The sequence below is a fragment of the Merops nubicus genome, unplaced genomic scaffold (assembly GCF_000691845.1).
Source record: "Merops nubicus isolate BGI_N331 unplaced genomic scaffold, ASM69184v1 scaffold48992, whole genome shotgun sequence".
NCBI lineage: Eukaryota > Metazoa > Chordata > Aves > Coraciiformes > Meropidae > Merops > Merops nubicus.
This window is the reverse complement of record NW_008593827.1, coordinates 4,171-23,073: the sequence shown is the minus strand read 5'-3', so window position 1 is coordinate 23,073 and position 18,903 is coordinate 4,171. Positions and strand designations below refer to the sequence as shown.

The window sequence follows — 18,903 nt, the reverse complement described above, 5'->3', positions numbered from 1 at the left end:
AGGAATGCTCAAGGTGCATAAAACCAGAGTAGGAGCCATAACGTCTTGAATGAAACATTTGAGAACAACACAGCTTGGTGCCCCTGTTCCACAGTTCTTTATTTATATATAAAATTATGCCACATTGCTCCCTTTATAATGTCCAATTCCAATTTCTCTTGTAAATCAGGAGTAGCTCCCCAAAATCAAGAAGCTAAACAAAACTTACAGTTGCAGCAAGCTGGGAGGAGTGATTGGGGGAGATTGTTCCCTCCTTACATCCTTCCCTAAAAAGCCATTACTGGCCACAGCTGGAAGCACAGTAGTCTTGATGGACTTTTTGGCTTACTCATTTGGTTCATACACTATATTCAGTGAACCTGGACCAGCTGGCATACTATGTGAAATTGTACTTATTGTCACAGAGTTTTAAAGCCTAACACAATTTAGGAATTTATAGAAGTGAAATACATCATTCGTGTTCAGACCTCTGATCTTACACACTAGAGACTACTCCTAAAACCGAGGGTAAGTGATTTCTGCCAGATTCTGTGTGATAGCTATAGAATTACAAAGCTGGGAGTTAGTCCTGTAACTCTACCCCAGATTTCTACTGAAATATCAAACAACAGAAACTTCTTTAAGACAAGGATCTGATCACTTGCAGAGTGACTGAACTTAAAGACTAAAAACATGTATCACCAAAACAGTTACCTCTCTTGCACCAGAGTCCGGAACTTCTCTGGGTTGGTGGAAAGAAGCTGCTTTGCTTCCTCAAAGCCAAGTTGTACTGGATAGTACCCCCCAAGGAATGGGTTATGACATGAAGTTTGGTCAGAGCCCAGATCAACTAGCAGCTCTCCTGTTTTGTCCAACTCATATACTAGCCTCTCCCTAGGGAAGACAATGAATGGAGTGTTTGAACAGAAGCAGTCATTTCACATTCTAGATCCTCTTTCAGATGGAATTCCTCCATCCCGAGAGGTTGTTTATAATTCCTTGGCAGGCTAAGTCTGTCTTAGCAGTCAGGAGGTGGGAAATGATGTCAAGGAAGATTTAGGTGCAACTTTTATACTTCACATTTACTGGTACAAAAATGCTGATAGATGAGTCAGATACCAGTATGACATACCAGTCTTACTGGTCAGTCTCAACCCTTGGTATGTGATGTGACAGCAAGATTTACCATTGGATAAAGCTTCAAGAGTGACAGAATTTCTATTCATCATCTGATTACTTTATTCAGTCACTACCTCCCTCAATACTTCTATTCTTCACTGAAGTAAAAGAAATTTTTTGGTACCCAACTAGCAAAATATTAGAAGAAAAGGGATAAATTCTTCTTCATTCAAGGAAGAATCTTAGGCATTCCTTTCTCTAAAAAATTCATTGTTCCATAAGGAAAGGAAAAGTTGCATGGGAAGCATGGAAATGGAACACAAGGATGAAGAACTCTCTTTGAACAGTACAGTTTTCCAAGAGCATCTAGAGTACTGAATTCAGCACTAGGTTTAATGCATCTTCTTATCCAAGTTTGGAAACTAATTCCAGACTGTCTAACAAGCAATAGCATTAATATATCATTATCCATATCTACTTACCATAGATCTACCACATTCCCATGGTAACCCAAACTAAGGGCAATTTTATTCTTTCTTGCATATCTAGAATAGATTAAAAAGACTGGTTGAAGAAAATGCATCTCATAGAATTACATCTTGCAACATACAGATCACATTCAGAGTAAAACCCAGCAAAAAAGTCTATATGTGGTTTCCAACCCTCATCTAGGTGACAGATGTTTCAACTTCTATGTAATTGTTAATCACTGATTCTAGAAGGCTTGACTGATGCTTCAAATGTAACATTATTTGTAGTTGCTCCATGCATATTCATGAAGCTGACTGAAGACATTTAACACATATAAATTATATGAAACATTGGTAGTGGCTTTCAGTAAGCATTGGTAGTCACTAACAATGGTTGCTGCTGTTTGGAAGGATTGTTTCACACTCAAAACCAGACCTGGAATAAAAAGAGGTGTCCCTCAGCCCTTCTGTATGCACACTAAAATGGCACAATGCAGAAAGATGCAAAATGAGGATTAGGAAGCAGAGAGAAACTCACTGAATTATCTTCCAAGTCATACCTAAGGCTAGCAATGCAATGGTCCAGGTTGTTGGAGATTTCCATCAGCCACCCCTGCCTTTGGCGTTTCAGAAGTGCTGCTTCATCCACCTAAGAGAAACAGAGATCTGAAAACTCCTGTTTCCCCTATCCAGTCACTTGTAGTTTTTCAATTACCCTTCACAAAAGAGTAGCAAATGGGCAAAGGGAATAGCCCTGCCTTGGCCTTAAGAATATGGAGTGATTGTTCAAATGATTATTTTTCACCTCTGATATATTTTTTTTTACACTTTCTGTTCTCCTTTACACCAGGCTCAAAGCAAGAAAAAAGGATTTTTTTATACATCACTTGCCAAAATATTTTACAAACAAAAAATTACCATTGAAATTGTACAAAAGGTAATATCTTCCCAGTTTTAGTTATTCTTGTTTCTTTTCATGATTATGTTGAAAAAATTGAAAGCCAAAATGTTTCCAATTTATATTTCTATTCTATTTTCTGTGACAATAAAATTTCTATTTGATTAAGGAAATATTTTCTTTGATCAGCTGAGAGATGGACACTTCTGCCAGACTGCCTAGGATGAAGCAATGGTTTACTGAATAAAATCAGCCCTCACTTTTGTTCTTTGACTGCTGCTGGTTGAAAATGTCCACCAAATATGGAAAAGAAAAGAGAAGAGCATTTCCTTATCCCAGCTGGCTAATGCCTCTGAAAAATGGACAGGATCAAAACCAAACTACGTCTTTAATGCCCTCTTGTTTGAACTTTGAAACTGCAAATAAGCTCAATCCCAAATCTGTACTCTCTCCTGGACTCTGCTTCTGTGTGTGTCAGTGTGTATATACATAAGAGAGAGCTGGATAAAAATATAAATAGGTAGACAAGCTGTGGAGGCTTTGGCACAAATTCCATATTAATGGTTCAATGTACAAACCTGCACATCATTAATACTTTTATAATGAGCTGTTGGTGTCAGAAAGCAAGGGGCAAAATGAATTCAAGAAGATTTTCTGTGATAACAACAGATTTAAACCACCACACTGGTGTGTGTGCATGAGAACAGATAACCTGAGTACCTTCTAGTATTTCATTAAAGCATTTTTACTCCTCTTCCACCCCCATCGTTTTCATTCTATCATTTCTCATTAACAAAGTATTTATATGTAAATTAAATAAACTCTGTATTCAGGAGTCGCTTGAACACCAGGAAACCTTTTCTTTCCTAAATATTCTTAGCATGAGAAACCTTCCATCATTTCCCACATCAGTAATAAAGACCATCTTTCCAAACCCCCAGATTATGATAATATCAGTGTCACTGCCAATGGAATTATTCAATAAAGTCAGGTGCCATGGGGGACAGTTTCTTTGGGAGTTATTTAAATCAGCACAGGAGGAAAGATATTAAATAGTCTGTATAAATTACAGGAATTGGGTTAATTTTAAAGCTCAGCATAACACAGATCAGGTCTATTTAAATCTGTTACCACATCCTACACATTTTACTTCAGCCCTCTCTGACAGTCTCTCACAGACTTGCTAGCATAGTCAAGGAAACTAGCTTCCCTTTGAAACACTTCCCAAAATATGCAGGTTTTTTTTGCTCCATTGTTTAGAAAAACTGCACAAACATGATGAGCTAATGTCATCTCCAATATAACCCTAGAGAGCTTAGTGCAGCTCAGAGGTGATAGTCTGGCCCTCTGTACAATTATTTCATAAAATTACAGTCTGCTTCGTGTCAAACGGAAGAGGTAAAAGACTTGCACCACTAATCCCCTTCTGTCTGAGCTTCTGAAGCCCTGGCTGACAAAATGACATCTCTTGCACAATTCATCGATGTCATTTGCATAAATAGTTCCTTAAATATATAATATGTACTTATATATAGCTATCCACATGTGCTCCTGAGACTCATTTCCGACAAGGATCATCTCACAGGAGATAAAAACCAGGCAATATTCAGTCTCCTGAACAAAATCATCTGCAGCCGTAGAGATGAAAAGGACAAAGGGCTGCTGTGAATAGCATTCACTGGAATCTCTCCTTTGTATTCTAGCATTTGAAAAATCATGATTACAGAGTAGAAGTCTGAATAAAGATAATTTATTCAATAATAAATTGAATAAATTTATTTCTTCTTCAGGGAGCACCTGATAAGATCTCAAGCCCATGCAAAACTCAGGTGCTAACAAAAACGCTTTTGCACCATCGTAGTAAAACAGATGAAACCTTAACCTTCCATGAATAAGACCTGAGCAAGCCACAGCAGGTCAGATTTATCGCATGCCACGTGGGCATTCTGACCTATTATGTTTTGAAGTTTAATTATAATAATTATTGGTCAGATTGTAATATTCTTACTCTTTTCATTGCAGCAAGTGACAAGCCCACAGCAGAGGCCTACCAGCTAATTCTCTCTCTAAATGACTTTGGCTGAGGAAGCTAAACTCCCACTCCAGTCGGCTCCAACTGGAGCGTAGTTCTCAAAAAATCTCTCTTCCTCTGGAGCAGTAACAAGAGCTCATCACCTGCAGATAGTCAAAAGAGCTCAATGCATCTTGATCATCCTGTATCTGCTCCACCAAGAATGTTTCCCCAGTGTATTGACTTCAAAGGTAGTCATGAGGAAAGAAATTAATGGAAATGTTTGTTTCTCAGGAGTCAATATCATTAAAGATATTCACTACTATTTTTCACATAATGTCAGTCAGAACAACATTTTCTGTTAAAAATTGTTGCTGTGTTTCTGTAGTCCATCCTGTCATCTGATTTGTTAGAACAGAGCCCTGTGATAAGCATAATAACTGAAAAATGCAGGTATTAAAAGTTAATGTTACTTTTATATGAAAATGTATTTCACTTAGAACTTACAAGAATATACTTGCCAAAATCATGACATTGGCGTTCTGCATTATATATGATACTTAAGGACATCTGTGGATCCTATCACACACTATTCCAATTGCTTGCACATTAGCAGTCTTTGAATCACAGATCATTATTAGGTTCTCTTTGTTTATGGGAGGAAATAGCTGGGCTATTTTAACACATTTGGAACAGAGAAACTTAACATCAGGATGAAAGGCTCACTACAAAGAATATATGCTGTGAGTGAGCTTCGGGGAACAAGGAAAATGGTGCTACAGAACTTCTCTCCCATCAGCATTTTCCCTCAGCAGAACTTATCATCACTGTTTACAAACTGGGATTCTCCTAAATGCTTGTAATTACCCTCAGCACCTTCATACTTAAGCTAACTTTAAAATTCCTAGCTTCACAAAATCACATTGACTTCAAAGAATCACGACAAGCAACTTCATTAGTCTCGATGACTGAATCATACTAATATTATTAACCAGTACTTTCCACTGCATCTGATAAGGGTGCTAGAGGCATTAAAATTTAATATAACTATCACCTTTTTAACAGACTTTTTATTGGCATAAGAGTGTAGTTCCCATGGGAATTGCCTGTGGAAGTTACAACCTTTCACACTTGGAAGGCAGGTGGCTTGTGCACCAAGAATGGCTCATCTCACAGCATCATTCTGCATTACTCGTGAGGCAATCATAAGAAGCTGCAGTCCATGTTCTACCAGTCTCATCCAGTGAGTGAACAGAGTGGAACAGCAGTAACAAATAATCAGCAATGAAAAGGACAGACAGATCTTGGAAGAGAGGATCTGGTTTTGAGTTTGGCTTGGCAGGGTTACTTAAGGAACATGTCAAATCAGGAGAATGAGGGTTGTGATTCAGCACATGAAGGAGAGAAGACAGAATGAGAGAAGCATTGCTCTCACCTCTGCAATGATCCCCACACACCCTGCAATGACTGCAGCCTTTGCTTGAGCCCCACTCATCCCTCCAAGACCAGAAGTAACAAACACCTTTCCTGACAGGTCTTCTGCCTTCAGGTAGCGACGGCCTGCATTGAGCACTGTGAGCTGCACACAACACAATACAGCAATTACCAGGAGCTACTTGTCCTAGAGTCCCTGAGATTTAAAGATCTTCTGTCCCTTTGGCAAACTCAAAAGAGTTTGAAACTCAGGAGCCATTGGGACATGAAACTTCCAATCTTTTAAGAAGGAAACATGTTATAAAGTGATGTTATGAACCCATCTGTCCTGATTATGTTTATTTCTCTCACCATGAAATAGAATAATCAGTGGTTCCCAACATGCTACTATTGGAATATAGAGATTTTTTCAGTATGGCTGCAAAAGGCAGCTAAGGAAAACAGCTAAGAAAAGAAGCTAAGAAAATAGTTTTATCTAACACATTTGGTCAATTCATACTTCACTTATTGAAGGTAGATGTGAGCTCAGATTGAGACCTCGATTGCAGATCCCTTCAGATCTATGTTCTGGATAAGTTGCCATGGACTGAGTGGGAGGATGCTATTTTTTATTTTTTTTTTTTAAGGAGGAGGCTATTAGAATTTCTTTGGCATCCAGAACATCCTCTCACAGCAATCCAAACCACTCCAGTCACCAGCCACTGCGGGAGACACCCTCCTCCAAAAGGTATTGACAAATAGACCTTTCCCCAGCTTCTTACCACAGTCCCATGGACTATTCCCTGCGGCCCAATGTAGCAGTAGCTCCCTGCAGTCATCTGACCATACCTGCCAATAGCAATGAACACAATAACACCACACATTACACAGGCTGGAATGAATTCTCTACATGTCTACAGAGGTTTCCAGTATAATAAAAAAAAATCTCTGTGCTTTGATTTGTTGTTAAAGGTCTGCTATTACCAAATTCACAACTTAAGTGAGTTTTTTCATTAGCAATGCACTAACATGTTTTCTGAGGAGCATTTAGCTCATTCAATTGAGTTCAAAAATACATGGATAAAAAAAAAAAACTGTGTGTAAATGTGTCTTGGCATTTAACATAGTGACAAGAACACAAGGACACTCCTTTTCACCTTGTTTACATCTTTATGCCACTGGTTTTCAGCGGCACTCATGCTTCTGAGTAATATAGTCACTTTGGAAGCTGCTAGCCCAAAACAGCTGTCCACATTCCTAGAAAATTCCCAGGAAAGTGGCAATGGATATTCTCTATTCATACCCTTTCGTGTCTTACAGCTTCCTTGTCTGCACACACCCAGCTTTCCCGTGGCTTTAATTTATTCTCTTCATGGTACACAACAGAATAATAATCCTGTGCTCATCAACTAGATCGGTAGTACATTAAAATAGGTAAAAATAATTAAAAAAAAAAAGAAGATAACTTCCTACTTCAAAGCTTTCTCTTAGTGTGAAGGATTGTTTCATAATTTGTGTTTTCTGTAAATTGCAAAATGACTACTGCAAAGTGGAACTAGCGAGTATTATAAGTAGGTTATAATTAGGGCTTCAGGCTGGAATTCAACCAAGTTCCACACAAACTTAATAGTAATTCCTAGCAGACCTCAATTATATCCTTATATATGTGGCTGAACATAACTCAAACTCCTAAGTAATTCCACTTAAGTGTATGTTAATGCTTTGCAGCATCAGGACTTTATGCAGCACAGCTGAAGTCCATCTGCATTAGAAATTTTAACCAGCCACTGCTTGATGTCCAAATAGCATTTTACTTATATATTTGATATATCTTAATAGTGAGGTATCTTCTTACATTGTTACTCCCAAAGCAAACATTTTCTCATATTCATCTCTGCTGGAATAGTTGGGAATAACCTGAAAAGACAATCAAAAGAAAACCAACATAAGCAAATTAGAGACTTAAGCAGATCTTTTTAACAGCTTACATTTCTCTAACTATGGTCACACACATTGAAAAACAGTGACAAACAGGAGGAGTAATTCAGGTGTTTTATTTCATGCATGCTAGTATTAGACAAAAAGATGTCTGGTCTTCCTGACAGTGTAACTGTCATGCAGGTTTTAAGGAAAGCAGTTCTCTAGCCACGAAACTAGCTTCCAGGGAGGTAGATACTGAATGGCGCAAGACTGGCAATGAACCATTATGTTCACTTGTCCAGCTTGCCTTCCAAGTAAAGCAGCCCAGATATCTGAGCATCTGATGAATAATCATCTGTTTGCCTGTTGAGGGCTTTTAAAAATTTCAAACTCAGCCTAGCTGACCCATTTTGATCAAAACCACATATTGCTCAGGCTCAGACAGAGCAGAGATCATCTAATAAGGGATTGTTCCCTCCATCACTGCAGATCAGCACACTTGAGCTGAGAGCAATTGTATTGGAATAAATGTTGCAGAATTTGGACCCTGGATTCTCCTGTGTGCTGTTGTAAGTTCAGGCAGATAAATAATATCTTAATTCAGCACACACTTGAGAACTAAAGAGAAAAGGAGGCAGAAGAGAAAGTGAGATGCTAATACCTACCATGCCATTAGTAATGACTAATCGAGGAGCACACTTGTGGCTGGGGAAGAGTCCCAGAGGATGTCCACTGTACATTACTAGTGTTTGCTCTTCAGTCACCTCTGACAAATAATGCATTACCAACCAGAACTGAAAGGAAAACCAACGAGAGTGAGGGAATCTGTTTGCATCTTACACTTGTTTCATTGTGAAGCTGCTAAACTTTGAGCATGAGGGCAGCTATAAAGCTAATGAGGTGTGTATTCACATAGGGAGTAACAGCCAGAGCACTCAACACATTCTTGCTGTTAATAAAGTTCATTAAGAGCTGGAAACAAATCACTAACTAGCAAAAGTCTGAATAAGTTCCAGAATAATTTCTCCAGTACAAACCTTAGAAAACCTTTATCTTTGAAGCCATTCTAATTTCATTTTGTGGCTAACCATTTGGACCTGGCACTTTTCTGGCAATCTTTCCAAAGGCAAACTGCAAAATCTTCCCTATAAATAGGGACTAAAATACCCATGAATATTGTTGGTCCTAACTTGAAATGGATAGTTCAGCATCTTCTAGTACTCGTCATCTTTTCAACAAATGGATGTAATGTACACTGAAAAAAATGAAATCCTTTTCCTTTTCAAAAAAAAAAAAAATTCAGCTTTCATTATGAACAGTGAAGAAAGTCCTTGAGGTGCCCAGAGTATACAAATAAATGCAACTCTACTTTGTCTGCATACTTCAATAGTTCCTCTTGATGTATGTCAAAAAGTAGGCTTTGACCATCTAAGCTGCCTATAGGTTTGACTGACACCCATCGTTGTCTTTCACAAAGCCCATTATGTTCCACAGGACTTTTAGTATGTGACAACTAGGCCTGAGAGGAGCTTTCCCTTGCAATATTTGGATTCAACAATAGCTTGAAATGGGTTTCTGCAGGGACACAGAGATGAAGTTTTATGAAAAAAATGGAACTGCTAATCAAAGAGACAGCAGTATCAGTACAAATAAAACCAGTTGTCATGGGCACTCAACAACATGGGTTGGCATGTCAGAGGTTACATCTGCAGTTGTGGCTTTGATCTGAATTTAAAATGGTACAAATATTAAGTCAGTCTCTTCTAACCCAGCTATTTTCTCAAGCTGTGAGTTATGCTGAACAGGAAAGAGTTACAAGAGCTACTGTCTTGCTTTTTGCATTTTGGTTTTGTTTCATGAAAAATGCTGAATAATCAAGTTCTGGTCCTGGGACAAGTAATTAGCCAAACTCTCAACTGTTTAACAGGCTAGGAAAAACATTTTAATCAAACTAGAAGCTGTAAGATAGATGGTTTTGCTTTCAAAGGCATAACTAGTAAGGAGGCAAAAGCATTTCCTAGCTTAAAGAACAGTTCTGTTGTCTGCAGGCTTGTAAAGTTAGCTCTGGACATGATTCTTTCTTTTAAAATTATTCAGAAGAAAGCACATGCCTGCATGGATGATATAAACCAAACTAAACCTTTTCACTAGGAATTTTGCAATGATAGATTTCCAAAAAAAGCATGTTGTTTTCAAGGCACAAACAGAACAAAATGTTCTGTCATAACTGAATCATTCATGTGATTGCTACTCTAAGTAAGCAAAAACAAAAAGGTCTTGTTTGTTCTGCTGTGAAACAACTGGAGGTAATAGCTCTGGCTTGGATAAGAGCAAGAGAAAAGAGAGTATTTCTGACTTTGGTAGTGCTTCTATTTCACCTTGCAGCCCAGCATCTGCCTAAGGCATGTCAGTCCAATAAAGGATGCCATATAAACTGCTGGCACTGCTCACATCAGATGTGCTGTAAAACTCAGGTACTTAACAGGCATTAGTTAACTGTCATTTACCAATTAACACACAGAATAAAGAAATGGTGTGTATTTCCATGGTAAATCTATTTTTAAAAGTCAGAACTATTTTCCCTCAAATGCTGCCTAAGACTTCCATTTAAATCCCATTTACCACATTAGGAAAATGAAGTATGAGCTTTCTTTTAGCCACAAATGAAAAAATCAGTCAAACTGGGAAAAAAAGCCAGGTGACTCAGTACCACGATGCAGTGAGGAATCCATTCCTAGGAACTTCATTTACACATTAGTTTTACTTGGATTTTTTAATAAGCAAGAGGCCAGATTCAGATAAAACCACAACAGGGTGCATACGTGATCCTTTATGACAGAAGTTAGCTCCTTAAATCAGCTTTTGCTTATGTAGGCTACAGGATCAGAAATGAAGATCTTCCCAGACTTCAGTAGTGATGATGCCCTTCAGGGTGATGTATTTTTCTCCCTGTGCCATTTCTGTTCTGCACTACAACACACCCCTACCTGTCCACATTAACCACCTTGGTGCCTATCCACAGACACTCAGGTGGTTGTTCATGAAACGTTCCTCGTGCCACCACACACCTGTAGAGCATTCAGACAGCTTTTCTTTTTTTCTCAAGGGAGGAAATTGAGTTCATACAAAACATAAATATGTTGCTCATACCAAAGACCTCATGAAAATGTTTCCCATGTGTATTTTGCAGTACTTGGATTAAAGCAAGTGTATTTATTGCCATCTTTGGATAGAGAAGGAGAACAGATTATACAACCATATCTTAAATATCCCAGCTCTGGTTTTAGACAGGCTTTCACCCACCTGCCATTATTCTCAGAAGATCAGGGATAATGTTTCTAGGCCTGAGAGTAAAGTGCTCTTTGATCTGGCCAGCTAGCATGCAAATTTATAGCTAATCTGATTTCCTTGGAAAAACTCAGGATTGCACTTTCTTAAGGACTTTTTTATTCTGCTACCTCTGAAAAATTTTGCAAAAGTAGCAGAAACAAACAAGCAAAAAATACGCTTTTTTTATTTCCTAGTGCACCTCTGGACTCTAAAATTATCAAAATACACAGGCACATACAAATGCATCAGAGAAAGGCAAAGAACTGGTCTTTACATCATCATACACAGCTTGGTATTTTTATGGTGTTATGTTCAGTGTTTTTTGTTGCTCTCCTTGCTGAATAAAGCTCTTCCCATCAATTCAGTTCATAACTGAGCATTCCTCTATCCAGACAGGATGTTTTGGAATATTTTGAGACAACGACTGCCAAGAATTATCACAAACTGCCTAACCAGAATGTGTGTGGGGGAGGGTGAAAATATTTTTGTGAAACCAGTTGCAAAAGCAGCGATGTCCTACCTGTGCCCAGTTGCTGAAGACCTGCCCATTTCCCCCATAAGTGACAAGCTCCTGGGGAAACTGAAAAAGGCAATTTAACAATGAGACAAGCATTTTTCCAAAAGGTTTCACTGTATTTGAGGCATTTTTTTTAATCTCAGTAATAAATAATTTTTATAGCTTATTGCATCAACACTTTCTAGATTCTTGAAATCAGAAAATATCATAAAAGTGGTAAGGAAAAAAAAATTCTATTTCAAAACAAGTTATTTGTTATTGTTACAATGGTATTTATGAAGAATGCTAAAAAGTGATTCATTGCTTGCCTTTTGTGTCAGACAGACATCTCAGTAAACTCACTTAAAGAGGGACTGAGTCATAGTTTGGTTGCCATGGGTATTTTAGAGCTGGTGACCAGCAGGACATGGTGGCATAGCCTCTCCCCTGCCATTTGCAAAAAGATGCATTACACTGGGTAGTGCTTGTAAAGATGGACTTTGATCCTGTAATCCTCTGTCCTTGAGGAATGAGCTTTCAAAGACAGAGGAAATATCAGTATTAGTTCTTCAACAGAAGTTGTAGAAGCAATGCACTGAGAGCTGAGGCAGACAGTGACCACGCTCCTGTACATAGTGGGAGCTGGAGTGAGCCTCGCTGCTATTGTAGGAGGCCTCAGAGGTCTGTGTTAGGACCAGGACCCACTGTGCAGAATTAAGAACTGAACACAGCAGGAAACTAAAGAACTTAATACAAAAGACCCCAAGACCCAGGAATCAAAATATAACCACAAGAGAAGTATAGAATCACTTCGAGTCCCTGTCAGGCTTAGCCTCACAGAAATGGACATTCTAGCACATCAGCCCACAAGGAGGATGCCTTGGCACTGCCAAAATCGGCCTGCTTAGCTGACACACACAGCAGCTCTATGTGTACAGGAGCTGGCATGTACCTTGGAGCACAGAACCAACAAAAGGCCTACGGACAACTAAATTCCTATTCAAACTATGGTAGTAGGATCATCTGCACAGGGATTAATTTCACCTATATGCTAAATTCTTAAGGTTTTATGTGAGAGCACACACAGAAAGTAACCTGCAGATTTGCTGCTGCTCTGTGAATCCATCCTCTTTATTTTCACTGTACCTTACCTGAGCCACTGAGGGATCCAGGTTATTCATGATCATCAACATAATGGCAGCAGCTGATTTGGTCTTGCAAGGGTAGTCTTCTATGGGGTATGCTCTGAAACAGGAGTCACACAAACTCAGGAGAGACACTAACTCCCTCACAGGGGCAACCACAACAACATACCCCACAGAAATATCCCTGCATGCCAACACCTTCCTTTCAGTTGCAGGCTTTTATTTATTATTATGGAGCTATCAAAGCGTCACTGATGCCAGTGATGGAAACGAGCTGGTGGACTGTCTCATCCAAGCCTGAGTGAGAAGTGTCCTCATCTCTAGCTTGGGACTAGAGTCTTCTGAAGTCCAGCTCTGCAATATCTTTCAGACAGTCTTCTAGTTGTCTTCTCCTTAGCTGAATTCTGCAAGGGCTGACCTCCGGCCTAGTATGGGCAGCACAGAAATATGGATGTCTGTGGAAATTGGAGTGCTTCTTACTTGCTTACTTTATTTAGATTTCTATATAGACATTGACCAGGACCCTGCATTGCTGAATGCAAAAAGGAATATCAATTAAAAAAAAATAAATAAAAAAGCCCTTTCCCCTGGCAGCCCTCTCTAAAAATGCTCTGCTTCACAAACATTAGCCCCATCAGCCCTTGAATGCAGCGATGCTCCAAGATCAAGAGGCAATAGACACATTATATCATAAACCAGGCTCAGATACAGGTTCCAGTGACAGAAAAAAGGTAGTGTCTTTCTTTTAAGCCCAGAAAGCCTTCTCTGTGAGACTGGGAAACAACCAGCCAGTCACAGCAGGTACCAAGCCATCCTTTCATCTGATGTTACCTCTTGGTTCAATTGAGACTTGACTTGCAGCAGCATAGGACTATTTCAAGTTTTCTGTCCAGGTTACCATCAGGTTGCCATCTGAGTATTGACTGGCCCCTAGAAACCAAGACTTGCCCCAGGGCAGAGCACGTGGGATCTCTGTGTTTGGTAAAGCTGGCATTACCAAGCACACAACCTTGCACAATCCTTTCTCTGTGTTCAGGGTGCTGAGCTTTCCAGCATCAAGACTGTCCGTGCCCTGCCACAGCCTATCCAGAGGAGTGAGTGCCCACCCTCTCCCTGCTGACCCCATGCAGCTCTCATGAGGACAGAGAACAGGATGAAAGCTGGAGATGAAGGGTCACTGTCATGCAGCTTTAAAAAAGAGCATCCCAAAATGTACAATATCGCTCACTAGAAATGAAACCACTGCTGTCTAATAACACACAGATCATCTATTTAATTGAGATGATGCACTTCATTAATGTGTTATTACATGAATTCTACAAGAGATAAATTAGGACACAGCAATGCAACTATTTAAAGGTCAGTTCCACAGATGAAAGCCAGTAAGCAAATGGCAGCCAAATGCAATGTGAGCCATTCAGTCCTTACCTCATCTCAATGTCTGGAAAGAACCTGTACATATAAATATGGCCATACAGCCTGAGTTCTTCAGCAAATTCCAGTGCCAGCTTCTTTTGTATTTCAGGTGGGAAATACCGCAAGGCATTGCGCAGAGCCAGCTGCCAAAAAAAAAACAAGAGAGACAAAAATCAAGGTAAAAAAAATGGAAGTAGGTGGGTGGCCCTGAACTTTAAGCAGACTCAGCCAGAAGCCAGCCTAAGCTACCACACGGAAGATATAATTTAAAAGGTCAAGTTCACACCATGGGAGCTCCACTCTTGCTTTCCTGTTCAAGTGTTTTCACCCGCATCTTTTCGTGTAGATCCAATTGCTGTACACACGTGACCCTCCCTTGTCCACCCGACCAAGTCTGCATGTGGAGACCCTGGAGATTTAAGACACGGGCAAATTCCCTCTCACAATGCTAGGGGGCACTGAACTACCAAGGAAAACATTGTTCAGAAATCCTTAGACTGTGACCCTGAACTCCTAGAGATACTGAAGACCCTACTGTACTTTCCATTTAAAAAAAAAGGGATCTTAGCCGTGAGTTATGTGACATACTCCCAGATGAAGATGTTCTTGGGCTAAGTTTTATTAAAGATTCACTACATTTAGAATCCTAATGTATTACAGAGGGTGGTGGTTTACATTATTTTATTGATGCTACATGTATCACTTCCAAATTAGCTAAAGTGATTACTAGGCACTGAATTAAATTCTGCAGATGATAGTATGTGGCTTATACTCTCTATTGCCTTCAAAGCCATTACCCATGGTTTCCAAAGTACAGTATGTCCTTTTGGATGAAAGAAATCATAAATAAAACACTATTTTTAGTAACAGTCTGTTTAGTCATGTCCCCATTTGATTCAAACCATAAGGAGAATAAAGATTTTGTAATCTTTAAAAAACCAATTTCATGCAAAGATGCTGGAAGATCTCGTAAGTTCCCTGACAAATGGCAACACTATCCAAATGACTTTTTGTTGAAGAGATTCACAAATCAGATGGAATTTCACATCTTCATTAGGCTGATATTTAACATCTGTGGAAAGGATAGAAAGGGACCAAGCTTGCTTTCAAATCTGGTAACAGCCTACGAAAGAACCAGGAAAACCTAGCTTTGGAGAGTTTGAGTGTAGCAAGGATACCCCATATTTGTGACAACTGCCTTTGGCACTTCAACGAGTTACGAAAGTATTTTCTGAAGGAATTGAAAGGGTGGGCTGTAGTACAAGTACCTAGAACAAAAGCATCTAGAACCATCCAGTTTAGGTATCATTGAAAAGCCCTGAAAAGCTCTGTAAAGCCCTCAGATCAGTAATAAACCTCATCATTCAACATGACTATGGTCTGGCTCTTATGGCTCCTGCTCTCCAGCCCCTTCACCTGAGCATGTTGGTCTCACCTTAGAGCACACTGAAAAAAACAACATCTCTAAATCTAAAAATGCATCATACTAAGGGAGGCTCTTGTTGGCATACTTACTACTGAAGAGGCATATGGGTCAGGTTCTTGCAGATCAGTGAATCTATACTAATTTACCTCAACTGAGCATCAGACCAGTAAAACCCTACAAATGAGATTTGCCATTCCACACAGAGAATGACAAGGGACCAAATGTATTTACCAGATGAGCAAATGTAAAATAGATCTTCAAACACAACTTTATTCTTCTCCAATTAGATAAACAGTTTTCAAGGCCATGTTATTAATAAACACAAAAAGTCCCAGGTATATCCACACCATGGCAAAATATCCAGGGATTTTCAAAGTCAATCTTAGGGGTAAGCAGCCATCCTGGTGGGTTCTAGATCTAAGAAAATTCTAAAGTAAGAATAAGGTCATCTAAACCCCTAACAACAAAATCAAAAGGAAAACCTTGCTACATTGTGAATTTTGGTCACTTATGGGAACTACAGAGAACTATCAGGATGAGGGGTTTGCTTCCAGTCTTTGCAAGGATCACACAATTTTTAATCAATATTTTATTTGTATTACAATGAAACTCATGGGCAAGTATTTTTTTTCACCATAAAAATACAAGCAAGAAAAATCTGTTTGGATTTTTAAATAAATTTAGTTATATTAAGCTTCTATCCTATTAATGTTACATGTTAGCAGAAGCCTGAATTTTGATGATGCAAACATTAATGAAACATGAACCTGGATGCTACATGAAAGCTGGGAAAGGCACCGTGGTTGGACAGATAATAGAGAGCTGATGTTATGAAAGAGGGATAAGACTGTGGCCTGTTTAGCTTAACTGAACAAAGGTAATATTTGATTGCAGCCTCATTGCAGGATGAACGTCAAAGCAGGAAGAAGCTTCAGGGAAATGCTGGAAGAGGAATAAAGAGCTGTGAATTAGCCATTTAAAATGTAGTCTTGAAATCAGAAGAATTTCAATTCTGAAAGTCTCCCAGTAGAAGAGTTGAGGTCCTTAAAATTGCTTAGATGAAGCTGAAGTGCTTTATGAAACAACTGCCGTGTGCATCAGGAAGAATTGTTCATCTTCATTATTGAGTCATAAACTGAATAATCTGAGAGGCACTCAAGGAGCAAATTCAGAGAGGCTGATCATCATGCTTTGTGGAAAGGCAATACAAGGTCATTATTCCTTACATTTCATTAAAGCACCATACAAAACATTACTCTGACCTTTCAGTAGGAATGATTTGCCTACAGCTGACATATTCTGAATATGAGATATTGTGCATTTGATATTTAGGTGTTCTTCCTGTTCATAACTTGTACTGACAGAAGCTTATGCTGTATGTGCTCAGCACCTCTGAAAAAACAGGTCCAGAGCTCATTGGTGTCTTCAAAACCATAATCAATTGCACTTATAATCCTGAACCTGTTAGGTTGTTTTAAAAAAAGCACACTCTGAATTCATTGAGTTACTGATCCAGTTCAGCTCAGAGCAATGCAAGCACTGGATGCAAAGTCTTCCTCTTAGATCTGCCAGCTGGATCTATAACATTTAATTCTTGTGTTTAAGCTCTAGTCACTGTTAGATGCCTTCTTTCATATTCATTGGCATTCATACAGTAAAACCATGATCCTGCTGTTAGCTAATCAAGATTCAGACCTCTCAATGTCAACAAAATGCAGTCAAAAGAACCCAGGAAATCCTGCTCTGATCGAACAGCTGTAAATATCTTTCTGGGGAATTCTCCTGGGAAATCAAGTATACCAGCCTCTATGTTAATTGGTATTTACTGAAGAGACAGTGCCTCTTCAGAAGGCATGCAAGTAATTTCCATTTTCTAACAAGATGATAAAGATTCCAAATTCAAGGATCTTGAGACACTCAAACACTAAGATTTGTAGTCTCCTTGTTTACTGAGGGAAAGAAGCATGAGGAGAGGACATGGCTCATTTAACTCTACGACAGTTTCATATAGTTCTGCTCCTTTTCCAGTGGAGAAGTTGCTTGCCTCCCACCTCTCATTTTCTGCCTGAGGATAGCCAGGCCCAGGATCTTTGATGGCATTATTCTCTAAACAGCAACTATAAAAGCAAGATGTTCTCTCATGTATTATTCTTCCTGATAGGTTCAGTTTAGATCAGCTCAGCTGGGAAGTAAACATGGCATTTTCTGACTGGCCATTGCTACAAATGCCCTACAGGCTGTGAAAGTTCAACCAACTTCCAAAACAGAAGCCAACAAGTTTGCTTTCCAAATCCACATACAAAAGTTTAAAAGTGGCCTCAACTCTGGGTTTGTAAAGCAACTTTTAATGCCAAATGCCCTGCTTCTTCTCCAGAAAGTGAAACAGGAACTTCACGTGCCATGTGACTTGGCAAGCTCTGGTTTGCATCTCTTTGTACTAGATGCCAAGAAGCAGCAAGGCCCTAAGGGAGAGGGAGCCAAGCAGAGTACCACAGACAGCAGGACAGGCACCTCACCAGCCAGGGTCCAGCCTCATAGTACCCAAGGAAGGTGAGCAGGGCAGTCTAGAGAAGGCAGCCAGGTTCCACCAAGAGTCCAGGTCATCAGACAAGATCATTGTGATGTGCAGGTCTGGGGTCAAGCTAGCAGTGCATGTGAGGATCAGGTCTGGCAAAACTTACCAGAGAGATAGAGCCCAGAGAACACCAGGAAGGTTCACAGCAGCAAGTCAGCCCCCAGGCTGGAGATCGTGTCAATGAGGCAAATGGACAGGCACAGGAAGAGGCTGAGACAGAACTAGAGACAGACACATCTCCAGCACAACTGAAATTGAGGCCCCAGGCCTGAGCTTAAATGGAGTGCCTAAGCCTATGGGCAGAGGGCATGGGTGGAGATCTCAGGTGAGACTTGTCAAGGTCATCCAAGACCCATCACTGATTTCAGTGCCCTAGGACTGAAACAGCTGATACTGCATTCAGGTAAGAGAGATTGTGCTGGGGTAGCAGGAAGACTATAACGTGACTTTGCTCCAGGATGTGTAAGGGAACTGCTGCATGGATGAAGACATACCATCTTTTTCTGATCCTGAGCAGCACTGAGAAGTGCATGTTCCTCCCAACTTGTTCAAGCTTTACTGAAATGTCAATGAGCGTGGAGCATGCAACACCCTTGTTCTGCAAAGGACACATCACGCATAAGATTTTAGAGGTAATATCTTTGCAGTATATTTACATTAAGAGACAGATGCTGAGAAATAGAAAGCAGGGTTTCTGAGCTGTGA

At 39.6% G+C, this 18,903-nt stretch overlaps 1 protein-coding gene across 1 annotated transcript in view; it reads right to left on the bottom strand.

The window, feature by feature from the left end:
- UROC1 (urocanate hydratase 1) overlaps positions 1–18,903 on the bottom strand; it is a 40,805-nt gene that overhangs the window by 19,595 nt on the left and 2,307 nt on the right. The window contains exons 2-11 of the mRNA XM_008935541.1: positions 14,210–14,340; positions 12,788–12,881; positions 11,661–11,720; positions 8,476–8,604; positions 7,746–7,807; positions 6,673–6,739; positions 5,913–6,056; positions 2,129–2,217; positions 1,581–1,643; positions 694–873 (exon numbers count right to left, since the gene is read on the bottom strand). Coding sequence (XP_008933789.1) covers positions 694–873; positions 1,581–1,643; positions 2,129–2,217; positions 5,913–6,056; positions 6,673–6,739; positions 7,746–7,807; positions 8,476–8,604; positions 11,661–11,720; positions 12,788–12,881; positions 14,210–14,340 — 1,019 coding nt within the window. The remainder of the gene's footprint in view (positions 1–693; positions 874–1,580; positions 1,644–2,128; positions 2,218–5,912; positions 6,057–6,672; positions 6,740–7,745; positions 7,808–8,475; positions 8,605–11,660; positions 11,721–12,787; positions 12,882–14,209; positions 14,341–18,903) is intronic.